At 46.0% G+C, this 27362-nt stretch overlaps 2 protein-coding genes across 2 annotated transcripts in view; both read left to right on the top strand.

The window, feature by feature from the left end:
- FTSJ3 (FtsJ RNA 2'-O-methyltransferase 3) overlaps window positions 1–27362 on the top strand; it is a 177047-nt gene that overhangs the window by 75125 nt on the left and 74560 nt on the right. The gene's annotated exons all lie outside the window — the stretch shown is intronic.
- MED19 (mediator complex subunit 19) lies at window positions 2267–10395 on the top strand. Its single transcript, XM_082268039.1, has 4 exons — window positions 2267–2402; window positions 4692–4785; window positions 4869–4966; window positions 10252–10395. The coding sequence occupies exons 1-4, from the start codon at window positions 2271–2273 to the stop codon at window positions 10306–10308; spliced, it is 381 nt and encodes a 126-aa protein (XP_082124165.1). The 5' UTR covers window positions 2267–2270; the 3' UTR covers window positions 10309–10395.

The following is a 27362-nucleotide window of genomic DNA, read 5'->3' on the forward strand; positions in this document are numbered from 1 at the left end:
GAGATCCCGTAACCATCTATCCTGTGAAATCAAAAGGGGGGGGGGGGTGTAATCATCAGTGATGAAGTTTTGTCTTTTCATTGCTGGTTCCCTCCCCCCCATGATTCTACTATATGCTCTAATGGAGGTCAGGTAAGCGGCCTCTACAGAGCACTTTATCGGTGTTGTGTGCGATCATCTCACACCATAGATAGTGACGGGATCTCATTTGTATGGACATTCCGCATATATTGCCGTTCACTCAGTGCTGCATTTGGACTTTACTAGAGACAACCCCCCCCCCTGCGAATTTCGGTGGCCGAAACAGATCGGTCAAAAATGTGAGTGTTATCAGCATTTTGCCAATAAGTGAAAAATAATAGATAATGGCACTGAAAACGCACACGACTTTGGCTCGACTTTACCATGCTACGTTGTGTTTCTCATAGGTCATGTGACTCAAAAACTGCATCAAAAACGTAACACCGGTGCATTTTTGCTGTGTTTTTTTCAATGCATTTCAAGGGGATTTTTGGTGAGTCTTTTAGCTGACCAAAAAAATGCAGCAAGCAAGATTTTTTAACACCACAACAGAAGCGCAACCGACCAGTGTGAAGACCTGCATAGAATTTAAAGGGATTCCTAAATCTTGAACTTTTCTCGCGCTGAAGGTGCCAATAATAGCCGACACAAAATTCATATTCATTTAAATTCATTATATTAATCAAAAAGTTGTATAGAATTGTATTCTATCTAAAAATATATATATATATATAATTTTTTTTTTTTTTTAATGTCAGTTTCGTTTTTTTTTTTTTTTTTTTGCCAAGTGCATCCTCCGTTTGGAGGGGGGGGGGTGTACCTTTCTTTTCCTTTCCTTTTTTCCTTTCCTTTTTTTTTCCTTTCCTTTTTTTTCCTTTTTTTTTTTTTCCTTTCCTTTTTTTTTTTTTTCCTTTTTTTTTTTTCCTTTTTTTTTTTTCCTTTTTTTTTTTTTCCCTTTTTTTTTTTTCCTTTTTTCTTTTTCCTTTTTTCTTTTTCCTTTTTCCTTTTTCCTTTTTCCTTTTTCCTTTTTCCCTTTCCTTCCTTTTTTCCTTTCCTTCCTTTTTTCCTTTCCTTCCTTTTTTCCTTTCCTTCCTTTTTTCCTTTCCTTCCTTTTTTCCTTTCCTTCCTTTTTTCCTTTCCTTCCTTTTTTCCTTTCCTTCCTTTTTTCCTTTCCTTCCTTTTTTCCTTTCCTTCCTTTTTTCCTTTCCTTCCTTTTTTCCTTTCCTTCCTTCCTTCCTTCCTTTTTCTCTCCCTTTCCTTCCTTCCTTCCTTCCTTCCTTCCTTCCTTCCTCTTTTCTCTCCCTTTCCTTCCTTCCTTCCTCTTTTCTCTCCCTTTCCTTCCTTCCTTCCTCTTTTCTCTCCCTTTCCTTCCTTCCTTCCTTCCTTCCTTCCTTCCTCTTTTCTCTCCCTTTCCTTCCTTCCTTCCTTCCTTCCTTCCTCTTTTCTCTCCCCTTTCCTTCCTTCCTTCCTTCCTTCCTCTTTTCTCTCCCTTTCCTTCCTTCCTTCCTTCCTTCCTCTTTTCTCTCCCTTTCCTTCCTTCCTTCCTTCCTTCCTCTTTTCTCTCCCTTTCCTTCCTTCCTTCCTTCCTTCCTTCCTCTTTTCTCTCCCTTTCCTTCCTTCCTTCCTTCCTTCCTTCCTCTTTTCTCTCCCTTTCCTTCCTTCCTTCCTTCCTTCCTCTTTTCTCTCCCTTTCCTTCCTTCCTTTCCTTCCTTCCCTCCTTTTTTCTCTCCCTTTTTCCTTCTTTTTTCTTTCCAATCAGCTCTCAGACCTCTCTTCACTGAGCTCTGCATAGTGTAGTGAATTCTCAGACCAGCTTATCCATTCATCACTTTTAATGGATGTAGAGACAGCATATAAACAGGTACAACTTATGTAGGAGGCTTTGTTTCATCTCTGTGTATCACCTGACCGACCTGGTCTCGTCACTGGGTATATGCAAGGGTTTACATCCACTAAAAAAAAAAAAAAATTCCTATGCTTGACATCCTAAAAATAGGTTAAAATGGGCCGTATCTTTCTAATCTTATAAACTTGAATCCCATTTTGAGGCTCCACTCCCCCCCCCCCCCTTTTCCCCAATCAACTTTGCAGATGAAAAGTAAATACGTTTTTGTCTGGGTGACTGTATAGCATGCAGCCATGAGTATTGAGTAGGTAACAAGTGCATCTTTATGTTGGGAAGTGTATTTGGAATTCTGTAAATGACTGGGTCCAATAGACCTCCTAATGTTTTCACGTCTTTGTTAGGTATGATCGACACTCCCGGCAATCAGGACAATAGCAGTCTTCGCTCTCTAATCGAAAAGCCTCCAATCTGTGGCAACTCCTTCACACCTTTAACTGGAGCACTACTCACCGGCTTCAGACTTCACGCTGGCCCGGTAAGACACGTGTGTATGTACTGTGGCTCATAGGAAGGGCTTGCACATACTTGCAGGAGCCTTCATGACCCTGCCGGATTTTATGTTAGTGCTTGCCCAATCCCTCCCCTCTCCTGCACATTTCTTAGGCAAAAATATATTTGGGTTTGGAAGGTTGGATGTTGGAAGGTTTGTAGGAATTGTGTTGTAATAATGTGTTTTCTAAACCCAAAAACAAAAATGTAATAAATTGGATAGCATGCAGTGAACTGCTAGGGCTAGGCTGACACGTTTCGAAGGCGGCAGCAATTCTTGGCACTGAGGATAAGGGTTCGCCCTCGAAACATGTCAGCCTAGCCCTAGCGGTTCACTGCGTGCTATCCAGCACCACGCAGTGCCTTGGCTACCTTGGAGATCTTGTGTTGATCATGTTGATATGTGTGATACCTACATCTGTTTTGTGAGTATAATATATACTTTTTACAATTTTAATAAACTCTTTCAGTGGTAATGCACTAGGCCGGTGCGCCCTTCTCTTCTTGTTGTCAATAAGAACATTGGCCCGGGATTCGGCTGTAACAGCAGGGTCTTGGTGGCTGCTGAAGCTTGGAAGGCTTTATTTATTTATTTATATATATAATATAAAATTTATTTAGTAGGTTAGCTGTAGCAAGTAGAAGTCTACCTATGTGTGATCTAACAGAAAGCTTGGGTAATCCTTATAGATTGGCATTTGTTTAACTGCTTCCTGCCCGGCCTATTGTAAAATGATGGCTGAGCAGGAGCTCTCTCATCCTGGGTGGACGTCATATGATGGCTGAGCAGGAGCTCTCCCATCTTGGGTGGACATCATATGATGGCTGAGCAGGAGCTCTCCCATCCTGGGTGGACGTCATATGATGGCTGAGCAGGAGCTCTCTCATCCTGGGTGGACGTCATATGATGGCTGAGCAGGAGCTCTCTCATCCTGGGTGGACGTCATATGATGGCTGAGCAGGAGCTCTCCCATCCTGGGTGGACGTCATATGATGGCTGAGCAGGAGCTCTCCCATCCTGGGTGGACGTCATATGATGGCTGAGCAGGAGCTCTCCCATCCTGGGTGGACGTCATATGATGGCTGAGCAGGAGCTCTCTCATCCTGGGTGGACGTCATATGATGGCTGAGCAGGAGCTCTCCCATCCTGGGTGGACGTCATATGATGGCTGAGCAGGAGCTCTCTCATCCTGGGTGGACGTCATATGATGGCTGAGCAGGAGCTCTCTCATCCTGGGTGGACGTCATATGATGGCTGAGCAGGAGCTCTCCCATCCTGGGTGGACGTCATATGATGGCTGAGCAGGAGCTCTCTCATCCTGGGTGGACGTCATATGATGGCTGAGCAGGAGCTCTCTCATCCTGGGTGGACGTCATATGATGGCTGAGCAGGAGCTCTCCCATCCTGGGTGGACGTCATATGATGGCTGAGCAGGAGCTCTCCCATCCTGGGTGGACGTCATATGATGGCTGAGCAGGAGCTCTCCCATCCTGGGTGGACGTCATATGATGGCTGAGCAGGAGCTCTCCCATCCTGGGTGGACGTCATATGATGGCTGAGCAGGAGCTCTCCCATCCTGGGTGGACGTCATATGATGGCTGAGCAGGAGCTCTCCCATCCTGGGTGGACGTCATATGATGGCTGAGCAGGAGCTCTCCCATCCTGGGTGAACGTCATATGATGGCTGAGCAGGAGCTCTCCCATCCTGGGTGAACGTCATATGATGGCTGAGCAGGAGCTCTCCCATCCTGGGTGGACGTCATATGATGGCTGAGCAGGAGCTCTCCCATCCTGGGTGGACGTCATATGATGGCTGAGCAGGAGCTCTCCCATCCTGGGTGGACGTCATATGATGGCTGAGCAGGAGCTCTCCCATCCTGGGTGGACGTCATATGATGGCTGAGCAGGAGCGCTCTCATCCTGGGTGGATGTCATATGATGGCTGAGCAGGAGCTCTCCCATCCTGGGTGGACGTCATATGATGGCTGAGCAGGAGCTCTCCCATCCTGGGTGGACGTCATATGATGGCTGAGCAGGAGCCCTCCCATTCTGGGTGGACGTCGTATGACATCCTCTCAGCCACGCATTGGCCACCACCTCTTCTTTATGCAAGCTGAAATAGAATTATGGGATGGGCTGAGATGGCAGTATTTTTTTACAGGCTTTCCAAAATTGGACTGCATACTACTATGGCAAAGGGAAAGAGGTAGTCAAATATGTTAAACATCCTTCCATTGCAATATAATTATTCCTCGTGTTTTCATTTTTTTTTAGCTTCCAGAGCAGTGTCGGCTAATGCACATACAACCTCCAAAAAAGAAAAACAAAAAGCACAAACAGAGCAGAACACAAGAGCCAGCTCCCCCAGGTCAGTATAGAGCATGGATTAGGGGATTGCACAGGACTGCACAAGTGACATCACTGACAGGTTGTCTCTCTCCATGTCTTTAGAAACCCCGTCAGACTCTGATCACAGAAAAAAGAAGAAGAAACAGAGGGAAGACGACCCAGAAAGAAGGCGGAAGAAGAAAGACAAAAAGAAAAAGAAGGTGACTAAGCAAAGCCTGATTGTTAACACTGGACTCTAGGCCAGGGATTCCCAAACTATGGCCCTCCAGTTGTTCAGGAACTATAATTCCCATCATGCCTAGCCATGTCTGTGAATGATAGTTTTACAATGCCTCACGGGACTTGTAGTTCTGTAACAGCTGGAGGGCCGTAGTTTGAAGATCCCTGTCCTAGATGTTAATGACATGAGCTTGTGGCAAGTAGCTTAACGAGGTGAGGACCTTGTTAGTTGTAGAAGGGAATGAGCACAGAATTTTCCCTGGAAGTATATCTCTCTATATTTTGCGCTCGCTCTCTATATCTTGCGATCTCTCTCTCTCTCGATCTCGATCTCTCTCTCGATCTCGATCTCTCTCTCGATCTCTTCGCTCTCGATCTCTTCGCTCTCGATCTCTTCGCTCTCGATCTCTTCGCTCTCGATAATGACATGAGCTTGTGGCAAGTAGCTTAACGAGGTGAGGACCTTGTTAGTTGTAGAAGGGAATGAGCACAGAATTTTCCCTGGAAGTATATCTCTCTATATTTTGCGCTCGCTCTCTATATCTTGCGATCTCTCTCTCTCTCGATCTCGATCTCTCTCTCTCGATCTCTCTCGATCTCTCTCTCTCTCGATCTCTCTCTCTCTCGATCTCTTCGCTCTCGATCGCTCTTCGCTCTCGATCGCTCTCGATCTCTTCGCTCTCGATCTCTTCGCTCTCGATCTCTTCGCTCTCGATCTCTTCGCTCTCGATCTCTTCGCTCTCGATCTCTTCGCTCTCGATCTCTTCGCTCTCGATCTCTTCGCTCTCGATCTCTTCGCTCTCGATCTCTTCGCTCTCGATCTCTTCGCTCTCGATCTCTTCGCTCTCGATCTCTTCGCTCTCGATCTCTTCGCTCTCGATCTCTTCGCTCTCTCTCATCTTGCGCTCTCTCTCTCTCTGTGTATCCCTCTCTATATCTCTATATGACAATTGTTGGGGGATGGTGTGTATAGGCCTTTTACTCTGTTGCGCTTGTAGTTAATACATCTATAGCATACCATTGAGGCTTAGTAAGGTGACTGTTTTTGTTTGAGACTGGAAATGCCCTGTTAAGATGTTTCTACCTCCCAAGGGCCTATTGGTCCTGTACCCGTTTTGAGGAGGAATTTGTTAAAAAATAGGCTGCCTGCTCTGTGGCTAAAGTAGTATCCCATCTTAAAGTGTCTACCATCCCAATGGAAGATGAACATGTTTTAAGGACCTCACTGATAAGCAGCTGGAGGCCCTTTTTAGAGCTCTGGCACGTGGCAGATCCTGCAATGCAAGCTTGTAATACTTTAAACCACAAAGCTCCTTTTTTGGTTTATCAATTCCAGCCTACCTGTCCAACTGCATAGATTAGGAAATCTCCATGCAGCTCTTGCCGGTCTTCTGGATTTAGGTATTGCCCCAGTTCCTTTGATGGAACCATTTCAGGGGTTTACCAAAATGCTTCATTGTGGCCAAGAAATTCCCAATGGAATCCACCAGTTTCCTTCAGGATGGCTTTTTGGTCTCTGTGGACATCTTGGACATGTATCTGCATCTTTTCCTCTTTCTAGAACACCAGCGATTTTGATTTTTCTTTACATTTTGCTGTGGGTTCTCTGCATTTTTAGTTTGTCCCTTCTGTTCTGCATTTCTTCTGCACGTTTGACTGTTCACCAAAGTGGTGGCCTCAGTATTAGCCCTATTGCACCTCAGGGTATTCCTATTGTGAAAGTAAGAGGTCTAGACAACCTCATAATGAGGGAAAGTCCGGACAGGAATTGGCAGGCAGTGTAGCCCTGACCTTCTCTAGGTTTAGATGTATCCCGAACCTTCAGAACTTTAGCACTGGAACAGATTTAATTCTAAAGGGGGTGTTTCTGCGCTAAAGAAAATGATAAATGAATTTGTGATAAATGTGAAAAGCCGCTAACACAAAATCAACCAACAGTGATTCATAAAAACAATAACAGTAAAGTGTAGCGCTAAACATGTGAATAACTAGTGAAAAAATTAATCCACAAACAATATTATACGGATAGTGTCCAGGATAAAATATGGTGAATAAGATCCCAGAAAGAAATAAAGTCCAAATAAATCCAAGTGCAAAAAACGTTCCTTCCAGTGACACCCAGGGAAAGTGTAGGATGGGGACACCTCAGTGCACAAATGATCAAAGCAGCTTACCAGAGCGCCATGGCTACTCAAATAAATGAGAGCCTCTCCCAGCATGTAGATAAATTACCATACATCAGTGAATTCAAGAGGGTGATACCTCTTGATCTCTCTTAATCACTCCGTTTGATCAAATAAACATATGGAGGGAAATGAAGACAAAGGACCATAGTGTAATCCCGTAAACCACATGAAGTATATTTATTTAAAAGCACTACTCACAATATAGAAGACAAATGCAAGCACATAAAGTAGAAGCTGAAGGGTTCAATCGCGGCGTCCCGCATGTATCCAAACAGCATTAACAGCAGTAAAGGAGGCCGGCTCCGTAAGGGGGCGTGTGGACGTTACGTCTGGAGTCGCCAACGTTTCGTCATCAAAAGACGTCGTCTGGAACAGATTTGCAAGATTTAGGTCTAGTCCTACAAACAGCCCAAGCCAACGTTTTTATGCCTCAGAAGATACTTGGAACTTTTTGCTTCCAGACTCTTACCTGTCTCTTTGCTTCTGCATGAGAGTAATGGGGCTGATGGTAGTTCCCTTCGAGGCAGAATCCCATAGGCTGTTTCACTCCAGACAAGTAGAAGACAAAATTCTGTTGTCGTTGGACAAGTCTGTCCAGTCCTTGAACCACATCATCAGAATGTTGTCTTGTGGCTTGGTGGCTCAGGAATCGAGCTTTTGAGTAAATGTCCTTTCCTCCTGACTTCTGGAAGATTCTCACAATGGATGCCGGCTTGTTAGGTTGGAGGGAAAGATCTGTTGCTGAATCATGGAACTGCCCCCAGTTCAGTTTTTGTGGGCTATTAGTGATTTGTTTGCTGCTGCCCACCCCCAGTTGCTTTGCCACAAAACTGAGGCATACTGGGAGTAGAATGGGTTATCCTGGTCTAGCCTACTATATAGATAGATAGAATTAGAAATGAATACAACTCCTGTAATAAGTAGCATTAATACATCAATAAATAGAATATTTTAAATATAAATAATATAGTGTATGTAAATGTGTGTGTGTGTGTGTGTGTGTACATGTATTGAAAAAACTGCTAGGGAGGCACTGATACCAGTTTGAGGGATTTGTGTCCATGCAAAATGAATGGGCGCAAATTGCACTGCAAAGAATCCCATTTGAACAGGAATGCAGTGTGATTCCTCCCCGAATCGAAAGTGATTTTTCTCCCACTGCTGCTGTGTGATAGAACCCAGTAAAGAAAGCCATGTAGTGCAGCAATAGGCAGTTTATAAAAAAGTTACAACAACTCCAAGTAAATATCTAGTCAAGTTCTATTTCTGCAGTGTCCCCGTCCCGCTGATGATAGCAAACCACGGCCGCTGGAGATGTCCGGCAGTCCACCCCCAAGCTGACATCACTTCCACCCTATAATCACAGGAGTCCCAGAACTTCTCCTCCAGCCATGTGAGCACCTCCCAGCGGCCGTGGTTTGCTATCCTTAGCAGGACAAGGATACTGCAGAAATAGGATTTGGCTAGATATTTAGTTGATATACCATATAAGCCGACCCGAATATAAGCCGAGGCAACTACTTTTACCACAAAAAACTGGAAAAACATATTGACTCGAGTATAAGTCTAGGGTGGGAAATGCAGCAGCTACTGGACCCAACTGGACCACCACGAGAACCATAACAGGCTGCGGACATGGCACAGGAGATGGTTCAGGCATGGCACAGGAGATGGTTCAGGCATGGCACAGGAGATGGTTCAGGCATGGCACAGGAGATGGTTCAGGCATGGCACAGGAGATGGTTCAGGCATGGCACAGGAGATGGTTCAGGCATGGCACAGGAGATGGTTCAGGCATGGCGCAGGAGATGCAGGGCTGTGGGCATGGCACAGGAGATGCAGGGCTGTGGGCATGGCACAGGAGATGGTTCAGGCATGGCACAGGAGATGCAGTGCTGCGGGGATGGTACAGGAGAATCTCCTGTACCATGCTCTGCAGCACTGCATCTCCTGAGGGCTGTGGAGAGTCTCGCTTACCTTTCCGCCTTACATTTAAAAATGGCGCTGCCCGGTGCCAACACATCACCGCGCATGCGCCGTCTGCCCTGGAATAGCCGAACATGTATGGGCTTTCCCGAGCGGAGGCGGTGCATGCCCACTGACCGGGGAAAGCTAAGTGAGACCGTGACTCGAGTATAAGCCGAAGGGGCTTTTTCAGCATAAAAAAAGACTTGCTGAAAAAGTCGGCTTATATACTCGAGTATATACGGTACTTGATTACTTGATAGCTACTAGATATTCACTTTGTGAGTTATAACATTTTAATAAACCTGCCTATTGCTGCACTACAGGGCGCTTTGCTTTCTTTACTGGGTTCACACACACAGGAGCGGTGGGGGAAATTGCATGCGATTCTGGCAGTAATCGCACTGCATTCCTTTTCAAAAACGCATGTAAATCTTAGTGCGATTTGTGCCCATTAATTTTATTTGGACGCAAATCACACCGCAAGGTTTCAGTAATGGGTGCATTTTCACGAGTATGCGTAATCATGAAAATACTCTGTATCGGCACCGATATCGGTATCCGTGCGTCCCTAGTGTTATAACAATGGGATGACTTTTGTGATTTATAGTAAAAGCCGGTCTGGCACTTGGCACACATTTTTTGTAATATTTCATTGTACATATAATTGCTTATTTCAATTTTATACAAAAGAGAAGCGGCAGAGACTCACTGGGCTTGGTAGATGACATTTTCATGTGCTGTATATACAAGGTGTGAACTGACAAGCATTTATTTTAAAGTGATTGTAAACGATCATCTTGTTCAACAACCCATTTAGGTTAAAAGAGAAATTAATGGAAAACCATTTGTGTATAGATTTTTATATTTATAAAAAAAAAAAAAGCATGCTCTCATGCTTAGTGTGGTCAGTTTTTAATAGTAAAGCAGAGAGACTGGCAGGAACACCAGGGATTTCACACATGGGAAGTAATATAAAGAGAACAGGATACATTTTCATACAAGTACAGGGTACAGCAGCCACACATCAGGAATATGAAATATTGGGTTTACATAGTTATTTTTCATTATTATTATTTTATTATTGTTAATCCTTATTTATTTTTTTTTTCTAGAGCCGACACAGTCCTGAGCACCCAAGTGCAGGAAGCTCACAAAGTGGATTGCGCTGAGCATTCGCCTTTATTTGTACATATTGTCTACCGTCACTTTTATAGCGTTAGTTCTTTTTAATAAAGCTCCTACCTTTCCCAACTTAATGATCTGTGTATTTATTTATTTCTTACATTATTAATTACGTTCGAGCTGTTAAGGCATAAAAATGTTTCTCTATCGCTCATTGACAGACGTAGTCTTCTTGATTCTCAAGAGCTGGGTTATGTTGTCTCCGCAGGAGTAGGACTAGGCAGAAAGACAAAACGTTCTGGCTCCACCTTAGGGGCAGTCCCTGAGGGTATATCCTCCCTCTCTCTGCTACAGGGAATCAGTTTTTTTCTGTCTAGTCAGGAGTAAGGACCTAAGCTCCTTGCTGGGATCTTTTTGGTCCTGGCAAGATTTTTTCTTTAGAAGAAATATTTTTTAGGTAGTTTTTTCTCCAGTGTTTTTCCTGTGAGATCTTCAAGCAAAAAACGCCGGACTGGGCGACACTTGTGGTCACCCCAGCCGGCCTACGAGCGCGCGCAGACCATCGCATTGCGCTTGGTCGGCCGCGACACATTCAAGTAAGTATGCGGGGCCGGGCGACGGGCTGGATGTTGAGATCCAGTGGTCACCCCGGTTTCTGCCTACGAGCGCGTGCAGACCAGAGCTCCGCGCTGGGTCGGCCGCGACGGAGTCCCAGTGGAGGGACTGACCTTGCGAGTTAAAAGTCTCGCTTGGACGCCAGGAACCAGAGAGTCGAGGCGTCCGGAGTGGTCCACAAACCCCCACCCCGGTGGAGAGGGTATTGTGAAGAGAGGGTGCCTGTCGGTTCGGTATGGTGAGTAAACGTTCCCTTTTTTCTTTCCTCGTTATGAGGCAGTATGAATTATGGGCCCCTCCATACATGGTCAGTATATATCTGACACTAAAAGTCCCCCTTGTAATACAGTATGTGTTTGTGGGAAGTGGACTTTGACTCTACCCAGCAGACTGTAGCATTACAGCAGACATAGGAGGTATAATCCTACCTTATTTGTAGTGTATCTCCTGTAGATCAATCAATCGCCACTCAGCAGAGATGCAGGTGGATGTGCTGGGAAAAACGATTTCGGCGGTCCGCCGCCATTTTGCCGTAGACCAGGTGCATGCATGTCCTCAGGTCACGCCGGCCGCCATGTTTTTGGAGTCTAATGTCTCCTATATGGGGGCGGCCATGTTTCATGAGCCCAGCTACCTCGTGGAGAGCTGGGAACGCCGGAAGGCGTACACAGGGGGCGGAGCCACGTCCTTCTACCCGGGAAAAAGCAACAGCTCCTTCCAGTCTGTAAAGACAGACGCTGACTGCAGTTGGTTGGAAACTTCACTGCATCGGTTGGTGAGCCTTGGGGGTCCCTCTCTCTCTCTCTCTCTGTGGGATCGAGAAGCAGGTACTCTGAGGGGCGCTATTGCGCTAGGGGGAGACACATAAAAAAAAAAAAAAAAAAAAAAATTTAAAAAAAAAAGAAAAAAAAAAAAGAGGTATTTTTTATTAAAAAAAAAAAAAAAAAAAAAGTTTTTTTGTGTTTTCTGGCAAAGGTGTCCTGAATTAACATGGACCCTGCCACTCATGTATCTCCTCCGGATCCCCTCGAGGGGTCTGCGGGATCCTCCAGCACCCCACTGACGATTAAATCATTGTCCGCTATTATGGAAGCTTGTGTCCCGGGTGGAAGTGGCTTGTCAGGGACAGGGCGCAAGTAAGCGACCCCCGCCTAACCCCTTATTATCTGAAACAGGGGTTTTTATTCAAACCTATTTACAATACCCAGGAAAGAGGGCAAAGTGCGTCCAATTCTGGACTTAAGGGCACTCAATTCTTTTGTCTACATAAGAAGATTCAGAATGGAGTCCATTCGCACAGTAGCAGCCTTTCTGCATCCAGGGGATGTCCTAGCGTCCATAGACATCTAGGACGCATATCTTCACATTCCCATTTTCGCAGGACATCAGCGGTTTCTACGTTTTTCCGTAGAAGAGAATCACTATCAGTTTGTGGCGTTATCTTTCGGTCTCGCCACGGCTCCGCGGGTCTTCACGAAGGTGTTGGCCCCTATGTTGGCACTTCTGCGCCAAAGAGGCATATCGATTCTAGGTTACCTAGACGATCTTCTGCTTCATGCAGAGTCTCCTCAGACCTTGCTACAAAACATAGAAATTACTATGATTTCTTTACAGGAATTCGGGTGGCTGGTGAACCAGTAAAAGTCATTTCTGGTTCCCACCCAGAGGCTCGAATATCTGGGTCTAATTCTAGACACAGTCAGGACAAGAGTTTTTCTTCCGGTAGGGAAACTCCGAAAGATTCAATCAGCAGTCCACCAACAGCTGGTCTTCCTTTCAGACTTGCATGAGGGTTCTGGGGTTGATGGTGGCTTCCTTCGAAGCAGTCCCATTTGCCCAGTCCCATACCCGAATTCTTCAGCAAGAGATTCCTCTCAGATGGAATCGGAATCCGGAATCCCTGGACAATCAGATCCGATTGAGCAAACAGACCAGAGAGTCTCTGGTCTGGTGGCTTCGGTCTCCGATGCTCAGCCAGGGAAAGTCATTTCTGCCAATATATTGGACGACAGTGACCACGGATGCCAGTCTATCCGGATGGGGAGGAATTCTCGGTCAGTTATCTGTCCAGGGACTTTGGTCCCCGGAAGAATCCAGGTTACCGATAAATGTATTGGAACTGAGAGCGATCAGACTTTGTCTGATTCACTGGACCGAGCAGCTCCAGGGCAGCCCGGTTCGGATCCAGTCGGACAACGCCACGGCCGTGGCTTATGTCAATCACCAGGGGGGCACCAAGAGTGTCCGAGCGGCCAAAGAAGTGGCTTGCATTCTTCGCTGGGCGGAACGATTTGTTCCAGCAATCTCTGCGGTGTTCATTCCGGGGGTGGAGAATTGGCAGGCAGATTATCTCAGCCGTCAGACTCTGGATCAGGGGGAATGGTCCCTCCATCCAGACGTTTTCCACCAGTTGTGCCTACGATGGGGCACCCCGGATATGGATCTGTTGGCATCTCGATTCAACAGGAAAGTTCAGAGATTCGTGGCTCGCTCCCGCGATCCTCTAGCAGAAACCGCAGACGCACTGATCGCCCCGTGGGGGCAATACCAGCTAATGTATGCCTTCCCTCCTCTTGGGTTACTGCCAAGACTTCTTCGCAAGATAGAGGAGGAAGGAATTCCAGTAATCCTGGCAGCTCCGGACTGGCCTCGTCGAGCTTGTTACGCCGACTTGGTCAGACTGATGGCGGACGGCCCGTGGAGACTTCCTCTCAGGGAGGATCTACTGTCTCAGGGACCGATCTTCCATCCTGCTTTACGATCGCTGGTTTTAAACGGCCTGGTTATTGAGACCCAGGTGCTGAAGGACAAGGGATTGTCAGCTTCAGTTATTCCTACTCTAGTTAAAACAAGGAAAGCGACTTCCAGAAAGATTATCATCGTACATGGAAGTCTTATATTGTGTGATGTGAATCCCTTGGGTTCCATCTACATCTTTATTCGGTAGTCCGAATATTGGCTTTCTGCAACAGGGAGTTGAGCAGAAGCTGGCCTTGAGTGTTATCAAGGGTCTGGTTTCAGCATTTGCTATCTTCTTTCAGAAGCTTTTGTCTACTCATTCCTTGGTGCGGAATTTCATCCAGGGGGTGCGACACCTGGCTCTGCCAGTGCACGCGCCGTTACCATCCTGGGATCTTAATTTGGTGCTGTCGGTTCTTCAGACACCTCCCTTTGAAAATATCAGGGAGATACCCTTGCTTACTTTTATCCCAGAAGGTGGTCTTCTTGGTGGCTATCACTTCTGCACGCAGGGTGTCAGAACTGGCTGCATTATCCTGTTGTTCCCCAGATCTGGTGGTTCATAGGGATAAGGTGTTCTTCATCCGAATCCATCCTTCCTTCTAAGGTGGTTTCAAAGTTTCATTGAATAAGGACAGTGTATTGTCCTTCCTATGTCCTTAGCCCAATCATCCTCGAGAATTTGCATGGCATTCCGTGGATGTAGTTCGGGCGATCAGGATATACTTGAATACTACGGATTCAATTTGTAAGACGGATTCACTGTTTGTGATCACGGATGGCCCTAAGAAGGGGTTGCCTGTTCTGCTGCGACCATCTTTAGATGGATCAGACAGACGGTGGTATAGGCTTATTTTATCTAAGGGTCGGGATCCCCCGTTCCCTGTTAAGGCGCATTCTACTCGGGCGCTTAGAGTTTCCTGGACCTTCCGCCATCAGGCGTCAGTGGTTCAGGTTTTCAAGGCGACTGTTTTAGTAGTCGGTTCATACCTTTACAATATTGTATAAGGTTTATGTGATGGCATCGTCAGATGCCTCTTCTGGCCGCAAGGTTCCTGCAGGCCACTGTTTGAGGAGACTGTTGGTCTACCTCGAGGATTTGTGGGGTAGGTCTCATCTGTTTTCTCGATGAGTCCTTTGATACTTCTGGTTGGCTCCGGTTGGGCCTTCTAGATTGGATTTTGATTCTGTCAATCCCACCCCTCATTTTGTGGCACTGCTTCTGGATGTCCCAGCTCTTGAGAATCAAGAAGACTACGTCTGTCAATGAGCGATAGAGAAAAATGGATTTTTGTAAGATCTTACCGTAAAATCCTTTTCTCTTAAGCTCATTGACAGACGTAGTACCCGCCCCTCTATCATTGAGTTGGGTTAAATTCTCTGTACTGCTTTAAAACAGAACTGATTCCCTGTAGCAGAGAGAGGGAGGATATACCCTCAGGGACTGCCCCTAAGGTGGAGCCAGAACGTTTTGTCTTTCTGCCTAGTCCTACTCCTGCGGAGACAACATAACCCAGCTCTTGAGAATCAAGAAGACTACGTCTGTCAATGAGCTTAAGAGAAAAGGATTTTACGGTAAGATCTTACAAAAATCCATTTTTTGTTCAAAAATGTTTTTTAGGTAGAACTTTGGTCGAACTATAGAATCGCATACAGCAAAATGACAGGGCTCAAAATTTGCTGCTAGCCAGGCCTTAAGATTTACTCGCCACCAATTGCCCCGACCAACCCTCCCCCCGTGCCCTGACCCTGAACACGCCCTCGTAAATTATCTCATGAAATGACACTTTAACCACTTGCCTATTGGGCACTTTCACCCCCTTCCTGCCCAGGCCAATTTTCAGCTTTCAGCGTTGTCGCACTTTGAATGACAATTGTGCGGTCATGCAACACTGTACCCATATGAAATTTTTATCATTTTTTCCAAACAAATAGAGATTTTTTTTCTTTTGGTGGTATTTATTCACTACTGGGGTTTTTATTTTTTGCTAAACAAACAAAGACTGAAAATTTTGAAAACATTTTCTCCTTCATTGATGTGCACTAATAGGTGGCACTGGTAGGTGACACCATTGGGTGGCACTGGAGGGCATTAATAGGTGGCACTGATGGGCAATGATAGGCACTGGAAGGTGACACTGATGGGCTGCACTGATGGGCACTAATAGGTGGCAATGATAGGCACTGGTAGGTGACACTGATGGGCAGCACTGATAGGTGGCACTGGTGGGCACTGATAGAAGGCACTGGTGGGCATTAACCTGCACTGGTTGGGGGCACAGATGATCCTCTCTGCTTCGGGACCGATGTCCCTCTGACAGCAGCCGGCGATCAGCTTCCCCCCCCCCCCCACGCTGACAGCTGATCTCCGGTTGCTCTTTACATCACGTGATCAGCTGATCACATGGTAAGGAGCAGGGATCGGGGGAGTCTCATGGACTCGCTGATCACAGAGCAAGCCGCGCGTGCTCTTGCAGGGAGCGCGCAGGCAGCTCATGCACGGGAGGACGTACACGGACGCCCTCCCGGCAATTAAGGTCTGCGCTGTAGCAGTCTTTTGGCTATAGCAGGGACGGGAAGTGGTTAAATGTTTTATGCAGTTACAAAAATAATTAACCACAACTTTTAGCTGTGCCCATCAATGCAGCCTATTACTGCATAGGGATCACAGGAAGGAATCACCCAGAGTAGGGATCTCCTGCTGTGACACAGCTTGGATCTGTAAATGCCGGCTGCTAGCAAACCAATTCCTGCCTCCAGGACCAGCTCCTATGGTAGACGTCACATTACTTCAATTTCCCGACGTTGGACCGGTGTGCTGTCTATCATAAGAGGCAGGACTTTGACAGTGGCCTGTGTTTATAGATCCAAGCTGTCACAGCGGGAGATCCCTGCTCTGTGTGATCTGGTTGGCTCTCTTTCTCTCTTTTCCCTCCCCCACAGTTTCCAGCCACTCGCTGGGAGGAGAATCGTCACCTAAAATTTCCAGCAGTTCAGAAAGCAAAGCACAGCCCCTCCGGAACTATCTGAGCGGTTCTATGCATCTTCTAACCTCCTTGTACTGAGGCATGCAGCCACCCGCTCCACGGAGTAAAGTCAGAAAAGTCTGACCCTTTATTGCCACATAGGGATATTATATAGTACTTTAAATTCAGCCTAGAGTAGACCTAAGCATCCCATGGTCCCCAAAGCCTCTGGCTTTATACAGTTACATCAGACAATGCTGTCTGCGCTACATACTGATCATCTATTACCCCCCTGCAGGGTACAGGGATTCCTCTATCAATCATGCAGAGACACTGACTACTTAAGGCCGATCATACACAAAACAAATTTGGTTGCAGGAAAGGAATCTGCTTCATTCACCCATCAACACATGGTGCCGATGCCGGAATCCCTCCTGCCAGGCTATTATCTTCTCCCGGTGGGGATGGCTTCCATTTTTGATCACATAGTTACATAGTTAGTCAGGTTGAAAAAAGACACAAGTCCATCTGGCTTAACTAATAAAAAAAAAAAAAAAAACAGTAAAGAAAACCCAACCATACAATCCCATATTCACAATCCTATACCCGCAGTTGATCCAGAGGAAGGCGAAAAAAAAATCCCCAGCAAAGCATGATCCAATTTACTACAGCAGGGGAAAAAAAAAATCCTTCCTGATCCCCCGAGAGGCAATCTGATATTCCCTGGATCAACTTTACCTATAAATATTACTATCCACTTATATTAAGTCCACACTGTTTAGCTTGGTACACAAAGAAATTGCAGGAATCCAACACAGGTGGACCGCACAAGGTGAGGTATAACTCAGGTGCAGGTCGGATCCGCCATCCAAACAGGTAATAGATCATCAAGAAATGGTGACCGCACACCGATAGTTGAAATCAAAATTTAGGAGTATGTTTATTCTTCATCCCAGATATCAATACAAGACTGGTAGGACATGGGACAGGTAAAAGGTTGACGCGTTTCACGAGCAAACAAGTCGCTTACACATAACCATAAGGTCACCCACATAATCCCACATCCTTAGGGGAATTTTTGCTTGCTTGAAAAAATAAATTGAATAAAGTGAGAACACTCCATACAAAGCCCCAAATAGTGGAATATGGAACATCCAGTATAGTGCAGGTGGTGAGAATCGGGTAAGGAAACCCACACCACCAAAGTGAATGTAGATGTATGCTCACCAGAAGATGTGGACCCAAGTGCCTTATAGCAGATGGGTCTATAACTCTTGTTAATTCTCCGTGGATCTCACAGTGTATGATGGTCCTGGACGGAATCACTCATAGGATAGCGGTGGATCTCTGGACATAGGTAACCAAAGCATCCAGGGAGTAATTCATTATCCATATATAAAAGTAGATAACACGGACATAGTGTAATACTGCTTAACAAATTGCTTTATTAACCACTTAAGCCCCGGAAGATTTTACCCCCTTCCTGACCAGGCCCTATTTTGCGATTCGGCACTGCGTGACTTTAACGGACAATTGCGCGGTCGTGCGACGCTGTACCCAAATGAAATTGACATCCTTTTTTTTCCCCACAAACCGAGCTTTCTTTTGGTGGTATTTGATCACCTGTGCGATTTTTTTGATCATGCGCTATAAACAAAAAAAGAGCTTAAATTTTGCAAAAGTAACAATATTTTTCACATTTTTTAAATGAAATTCCCCAAAAAGAATGTAAAAATCTAAATTTTTTTAACATTTTAGGCCAATTTGTTTTATGCTACATATGTTTGGTAAAAAAAATCGCAAAAAGCGTATTTTGTTTGGTTTGCGCAAAAGTTATTACGTTTACTAACTAAGGGAAAGATTTTTGTTATTTTTGTTTTTTTTTTTTTAACGAGTAATGGCGGCGATCTGTGATTTTTTTTTTTTTTTTTTTGCTGGACTGCGACATTGCGGCGGACAGATCGGACCCTTGACTGACATTTTTGACACTTTTTTTATGGTTACCAGTGACATTACTACAGTAATCAGTGCTATACATATGCACTGTTACTGTAATAATGACACTGGCAGTGAAGGGGTTAACTTTATTGGTGATGCAGGGGTTAAGTGTGTCCCTAGGGGCGTGCTTCTAACTGTGAAGGGGCATGGCTTGTTGTGTAACAACAGAGACATACGATCCTACATAGCAGGACCGTATGATCTCTGTTATTACACAGGGGAGAATGACAGGCGGATTTGTTTACATTAGCCGCCTGCCTTTCTCCCTCTGCACTTGACGATCGTGAGTGGAACGCCGGTCACATGCGCGGGGGAGTCTGTGAATGAGCGGGGGCGGGAGCGCGCCTCCGGCGGCACGCGCTTGCCCACTAGGCCTAGAGCCTCACAGGCTAGCGACGTAGTACTACGTCGCTTTGCCTGTGAGGGGCTGACTGCCTCAGTAAATATACTGTGGGCGGTCAGCAAGTGGTTAGAAGGGTTAAAACTACTTACAAATGTCCATGTAAAATTGCATAGTCAACAGACAATTGGGAATGATGGCGGATGGCAGACAGTGTAGCTCTGACGCGTTTAGTCATATATGACTTCTTCAAAGGTTGTTGCCATTGTCTGTGATCATTCCTTACATAGTAGTTGATGTTGAATAAAGGCCATAGTCCATCCAGTTCAACCTGTGTAGATGTGTATGGCCGTAATCATCTCTCATACCCCTGAATGTTCTGATCTTTGAGCTGTACGCGTTTCGTCATATGTGACGACTTCAAATGTTGTTGCCATTGTCTGTGATCATTCCTTACATAGTAGTTGAGGTTGAATAAAGACAATTGTCCATCCAGTTCAAACTGTGTAGGTGTGTGTGGCCGTAATCATCTCACATTCCCCTGAATGTTCTGATCTTTGAGCTGTACACGTTTCGTCATATATGACTTCTTCTTCAAAGGTTGTTGCCATTGTCTGTGATCATTCCTTACATAGTTACATAGTAGTGGAGGTTGAATAAAGACAATAGTCCATCCAGTTTAACCTGTGTAGGTGTGTGAGGCCGTAATCATCTCTCATACCCCTGAATGTTCTGATCTTTGAGATGTACGTCTAAGAGTCTTTTGAAAGCCACCATACTTCCCGCAGAAACCACCTCTTGTGGTAGAGAATTCCACAATCTTGTAGCCCTAACAGTCCTGATATATTTATAAGGGTATAAATCATTTAAAATTGGTCCCACTAGTGTATCTATGTGCTGCACGCTGTATCTCGGCGTTAACCATCATAGATGGCGTCGGCGTGCGTTCCAAACCTCATCCAGGAAACGTAACCAACTGTATTGCCGTGTTTACTTCCGGTAACGAAGCGATTCAAGCCTCGCTCTCAGTAATCACAAGCCTTGTTGCGATGACCGCTTCCGGGGGCGTATCGTATACGACTCAAGTTTCTCTACGTGGGCAGTACAGATCTTTTATTGGCTAGAAAGACTTCCGGGGGATGCAACCAGAAAGTCAGTGAAAAGATGGCAGCATAGTAAAATAACCGAGTCAACAGTGTACTTATTACTCTTTTATTTTTATTAAAAAATTTTTTTTTAATTTTAGCAGATTAAAAAAAATAATAAAAAATCTGATCACTTTTATTGCTGTCAGAAGCAATGTAAACATCCCTTGTGACATCAATATGCAGTGACAGGTACTCTTAATGGAGGGATCGAGGGTCTAGAAAAGACCCCAAACCCCTCCACTGCACTTCAATGTATTCAAAACGCCAGCAACTTCATTTTTGAATATGGTCACTTTTTAAATTCGGTGCCTTTAGCAGCCAAGTAACCCGGACATGACGTCATGGACGCCGCCTCCGGGTTACGTCATCGGAGACCCGATCTAAGCCACATCTGGCTTTGATCGGGACTCCAACCAGCCGGCGGACGCGCTGGCTGGTTGCTCGGATATCCCGGTGGGACGGGAGACCCGGGCAGAGCCAAGGAATGCGGCGGGAGGGGGACGTCCCCTCCCGCTCGATGGGGTAACGATCAAGCGGCTCCTGAGACGCATCGGTCATTACTGACGGAAAGCCGACCACCGGCTCTAAAAAAATGGTACCAGGATAATGGCCCTCACCCCGGTACAGCCACTTATTGCAGCCGACGTAGGGTTACGTCGGTTTGCGGTAAGTGGATAAACTGCGTAAAGAGTTCTTTACTGTCAGAGCGATAAGGGCGTGGAACTCCCTTCCACAGTTGGTGGTGTCAGCTGGGAGTGTAATCAAATAAAAAAATCTTTTAGATGTGTTTCTTAGTGAATACAGTATACAGAGATTTGGAAAACAGCAGCCATACACAGAGACCGGATAGATTGGTGTCTTTATTCATTCCCGCCTAAGGTAACCAGATTTTTAAAAATAAATCCAGGGACATATTTATTTATTTATTTTTTTATTGGCAAATGGCACAGGAATACGTAATACATAGAGCACTGGGCACAGGACTGCGTAATACACAGAGCATTGGGCACAGGACTGCGTAATACACAGAGCAGTGGGCACAGGAATACGTAATACACAGAGCACTGGGCACAAGACTGCGTAATACACAGAGCACTGGGCACAGGACTGCGTAATACACAGAGCATTGGGTACAGGACTACATAATACACAGAGCGCTGGGTACAGAACTGCATAATACACAGAGCGTTGGGTACAGGACTACATAATACACAGAGGGCTGGGCACAGGACTACATAATGCACAGAGCGCTGGGCACAGGACTACATAATACACAGAGTGCTGGGCAAAGGACTACATAATACACAGAGCGCTGGGCATAGGACTACGTAATACACAGATCGCTGGGCACAGGACTGCGTAATACACAGAGCACTGGGCACAGGACTACATAACAGACAGAGCGCTGGGTACAGGACTACATAATACACAGAGCGCTGGACACAGGACTACATAATACACACAGTGCTGGGCACAGGACTACATAATACACAGAGAGCTGGGCACAGGACTACATAATACACAGAGGGCTGGGCACAGGACTACATAATACACAGAGGGCTGGGCACAGGACTACATACTTCACAGAGCGCTGGGTACAGGACTGCATAATACACAGAGCACTGGGCACAGGACTGCATAACACACAGAACAATGGGAATAGGACTGCATAATACAAAGAGCGCTGGGCACAGGACTGCATAATACACAGAGCGCTGGACACAGGGCTACATAATACACAGAGCGCTGGGCACAGGACTACATAATATACAAAGCGCTGGGCACAGGACTACATAATACACAGAGCGCTGGGCACAGGACTACACAATACACAGAGTGCTGGGCACAGGACTACATAATACACAGAGTGCTGGGTACAGGACTACATTATACACAGAGCGCTGGGCACAGGACTACATTATACACAGAGCACTGGGCACAGGACTACATAATACACAGAGCGCTGGGCACAGGACTACATAATATACAGAGCGCTGGGCACAGGACTACATAATACACAGAGTGCTGGGCACAGGACTGCATAATACACAGAGCGCTGGGCACAGGACTGCGTAATACACAGAGCACTGGGCACAGGACTGCATAATACACAGAGCGCTGGGCACAGGACTACATAATACACAGAGGGCTGGGCACAGGACTACATAATACACAGAGGGCTGGGCACAGGACTACATACTTCACAGAGCGCTGGGTACAGGACTGCATAATACACAGAGCACTGGGCACAGGACTGCATAACACACAGAACAATGGGAATAGGACTGCATAATACAAAGAGCGCTGGGCACAGGACTGCATAATACACAGAGCGCTGGACACAGGGCTACATAATACACAGAGCGCTGGGCACAGGACTACATAATATACAAAGCGCTGGGCACAGGACTACATAATACACAGAGCGCTGGGCACAGGACTACACAATACACAGAGTGCTGGGCACAGGACTACATAATACACAGAGTGCTGGGTACAGGACTACATTATACACAGAGCGCTGGGCACAGGACTACATTATACACAGAGCACTGGGCACAGGACTACATAATACACAGAGCGCTGGGCACAGGACTACATAATATACAGAGCGCTGGGCACAGGACTACATAATACACAGAGTGCTGGGCACAGGACTGCATAATACACAGAGCGCTGGGCACAGGACTGCGTAATACACAGAGCACTGGGCACAGGACTGCATAATACACAGAGCGCTGGGCACAGGACTACATAATACACAGAGGGCTGGGCACAGGACTACATAATACACAGAGGGCTGGGCACAGGACTACATACTTCACAGAGCGCTGGGTACAGGACTGCATAATACACAGAGCACTGGGCACAGGACTGCATAACACACAGAACAATGGGAATAGGACTGCATAATACAAAGAGCGCTGGGCACAGGACTGCATAATACACAGAGCGCTGGACACAGGGCTACATAATACACAGAGCGCTGGGCACAGGACTACATAATATACAGAGCGCTGGGCACAGGACTACATAATACACAGAGCGCTGGGCACAGGACTACATAATACACAGAGCACTGGGCACAGGACTACATAATACACAGAGCACTGGGCACAGGACTACATAATACACAGAGCGCTGGGCACAGGGCTACATAATACACAGAGCGCTGGGCACAGGACTGCATTATACACAGAGCACTGGGCACAGGACTGCATAATACACAGAGCGCTGGGCACAGAACTACATAATACACAGAGCGCTGGGCACAGGACTACATAATACACAGAGTGCTGGGCACAGGACTACATAATACACAGAGCACTGGGCACAGGACTGCATAATACACAGAGCGCTGGGCACAGAACTGTATAATACACAGAACACTGGGCACAAGTCTACATAGTACACAGAGGGCTGGGCACAGGACTGCGTAATACACAGAGCACTGGGTAAAGGACTGCATAATACACAGAGGGCTGGGCACAGGACTACATAATACACAGAGCACTGGGCACAGGACTACATATTACACAGAGCGCTGGGCACAGGACTACATATTACACAGAGCGCTGGGCACAGGACTACATAATACACAGAGGGCTGGGCACAGGACTACATAATACACAGAGGGCTGGGCACAGGGCAACATAATACACAGAGGGCTGGGCACAGGGCTACATAATACACAGAGGGGTGGGCACAGGACTAAATAATACACAGAGTGCTGGGCACAGGACTACATAATACACAGAGGGGTGGGCACAGGACTACATAATACACAGAGGGCTGGGCACAAGACTACATAATACACAGAGCACTGGGCACAGGACTACATAATACACAGAGCGCTGGGCACAAGACTACATAATACACAGAGCACTGGGCACAGGACTACATAATACACAGAGAGCTGGGCACAGGACTGCATAATACACAGAGCACTGGGCACAGGACTGCATAATACACAGAGGGCTGGGCACAAGACTACATAATACACAGAGCACTGGGCACAGGACTACATAATACACAGGGCACTGGGCACAAGTCTACAAAATACACAGAGCGCTGGGCACAGGACTGCATAACACACAGAGAGCTGGGCACAGGACTACATAATACACAGAGCGCTGGGCACAGGACTACATAATACACAGAGCGCTGGGCACAGGACTACATAATACACAGAGGGCTGGGCACAGGACTACATAATACACATAGGGCTGGGCACAGGACTCCATAATACACAGAGCGCTGGGCACAGGACTACATAATACACATAGGGCTGGGCACAGGACTCCATAATACACAGAGCGCTGGGCACAGAACTGTATAATACACAGAACACTGGGCACAAGTCTACATAATACACAGAGTGCTGGGCACAGGACTGCGTAATACACAGAGCACTGGGTACAGGACTGCATAATACACAGAGGGCTGGGCACAGGACTACATAATACACAGAGCACTGGGCACAGGACTACATATTACACAGAGCGCTGGGCACAGGACTGCATAATACACAGAGGGCTGGGCACAGGACAATATAATACACAGAGCGCTGGGCACAGGACTGCATAATACCCAGAGTGCTGTGCACAGGACTACATAATACACAGAGTGCTGTGCACAGGACTACATAATACACAGAGCGTTGGGCACAGGACTACATAATATATGCCCTGTCTACATTAATCTGGCCCTAAATCCGGGGACGTCTGGTCACCCTATTCCTACCAACTAGAGGATTTCTCATGCAGCCTCCCTTCACAGGAACATTACATATAAATTTACACTTGGATTGTGAATAGCACATTTATTTAGGGAAGTCTTTCCATCAGACTAAAAACAGGGACAACTCAGGAGCAAAAGAGGGACAGAGGGGTTCTAAATCCAGGACAGTTGGGAGTCATTCTATTCCCCTTCTCAGCTGTGTTAGCTGACACAGAGACTTGTGCAGGTTACACACAGACTGCAGTGTATGTAATCACATCACATTTCCTCTGTATATCCAGCACACATTACAGTTCCTGAGTCTGCCACAACCAACATGGCTGCAGCGCTGACAGGGAGTGACATCATCACCCGGCGACTAACCGGAAGTGAGTAGCCGTGAGTTCTACACGTGAGCCGTGTGCTGTATATGGTGGGGTGAGTAGATGATCGGTGTAAGAGTGTGAAATGTGTATGGAATACTTGTTGGGGGACACCAGACGGTTCTTAGATGTATATAGGAAGGTTTTATCGGGGTCTGGGAGTCCTGGGACCGCTCAGCTTGTCTATTTATCTGCTCATAACCGGCCCTCGACTTCAGTCCCAGTCTGTGTATGGACAGTCTGCAAAAAATAGAATCAAAAGTTTGTTTTTGATTCTTTACCCACTTTAGCCCTGGAGGATTTGGCTGCTCAAAGACCAGGCGCTATTTTGCGATTCGGCACTGCGTGACTTTAACGGACAATTGCGCGGTCGTGCGACGCTGTACCCAAACAAAATTGACGTCTTTTTCCCCACAAATAGAGCTTTCTTTGGTGGTATTTGATCACCTGTGCGGTTTTTTATTTTTTGCGATATAAACAATAAAAAAAGCGACAATTTTGCAAAAATAACAATATTTTTCACGTTTTTTTTATATAAAATTCTCAAAAAAAATGTAAAAATTTAATTTTAGGACAATTTGTTTTCTGCTACATATTTTTGGTTAAAAAAAAACATTGCAATAAGCGTATTTTGATTGGATTGCGCAAAAGTTATTGCGTTTACGGGAAAGATTTGTCATTTTTATTTTTTATTTTTTTTTTTTAACCACTTTACCATCGGAGGATTTTGCTGTCTTACGCCCAGGCCACTTTTTGCGATTCGGCACTGCGTGATTTTAACAGACAATTGCGCGGTCGTGCGACGCTGTACCCAAACAAAATTGACGTCTTTTTTCCCCCACAAACAGAGCTTTCTTTTGGTGGTATTTGATCACCTGTGCGATTTTTTTTTTTTTTTTTTGCGCTATAAACAAAAAAAAAAGCGACAATTTTGAAAAAATTACATTTCACATTTTTTTATATAAAATTCTCAAAAGAAAAAATGTAAAAATCAACATTTTTTAACATTTTAAGCCAATTTGTTTTCTGCTACATATTTTTGGTAAAAAAAATCGCAATAAGCGTATTTTGATTGGTTTGCGCAAAAGTTATTGCGTTTACGGGAAAGATTTGTCATTTTTATTGTGTTTTTTTTTTTTTAAACGAGTAATGGCAGCGATCTACAATTTTTTTTTTTATGCGGGACTGCGACATTGCGGCGGAAAGATCGGAACCCCTAACTGACATTTTTGACACTTTTGGGGGGTACCAGTGACATTACTACAGTAATCAGTGCTATACATATAAGCACTGTTACTGTAATAATGACACTGGCAGGGAAGGGGTTAACTTTATTGGTGATCAAGGGGTTAAGTGTGTCCCTAGGGGCGTGATTCTTACTGTTAGGGGGCGTGGCTAGTGAAGTAACCACAGAGACATGCGATCCTATATAGCAGGATCACATAGCCTCTGTGCTTACATCAGTGAGAATGACAGACGGCTGTGTTTACATCAGCCGTCTGTCTTACTCCCTCTGCTGCGGGAGATGGCGAGTGGCCGGCGGACATCGGAGCCACCGGTCACACGCGCTGGCTCAGCAGGGAACGGCCGCCGACGCTCGACTGCCCCCTACAGGCTCGTGGGCGAGCGACTTAGGTCTACGTTTCTTTGCCTGTAGGGGGCTGACTGCTGCAGCAAATAGTCGTGCGGCGGTCGGCAAGTGGTTAAATTCAGTCTCTGCACTACTTTGGGCCGATTCGAATGCGTTTTGAGGTCCATAGGTTTAAGTCCAGTCAAAGTCCCGCAACTTTTAGGTTGCCTAAGTCAGTGGTCCTCAACCCTGGCCTACAGGGCCCACTAACAGGTCAGATTTTCAAGATAACTGAAATACATCCCAGGTGATATCTTTTTGCTGCTCAGTGATTGCAGTACTCTAGTCTGCATCTCCCCAAGGTAATACCTAAAATCTGGCCTGTTAGTGGGCCCTGTAGGCTAGGGTTGAGGACCACTGGCCTAAGTGACACTTTTTGGGGGACCAGTGACACCAATACAGTGATCAGTGCTAAAAAAAAATTGCACTGTTACTGTACTAATGACACTGGCAGGGAAGGGGTTAACATAAGGTGTGATCAAAGGGTTAAATGTGCTCCTAGGGTGTGCTTACTAACTATGTGGGGGAGGTGCTTTGACTGGGGGAAGACAGAGATTTGTGTT

The sequence above is a fragment of the Pelophylax lessonae genome (genome assembly GCF_965119305.1).
Source record: "Pelophylax lessonae genome assembly, chromosome: 9".
Taxonomy (NCBI): Eukaryota; Metazoa; Chordata; class Amphibia; order Anura; family Ranidae; genus Pelophylax; species Pelophylax lessonae.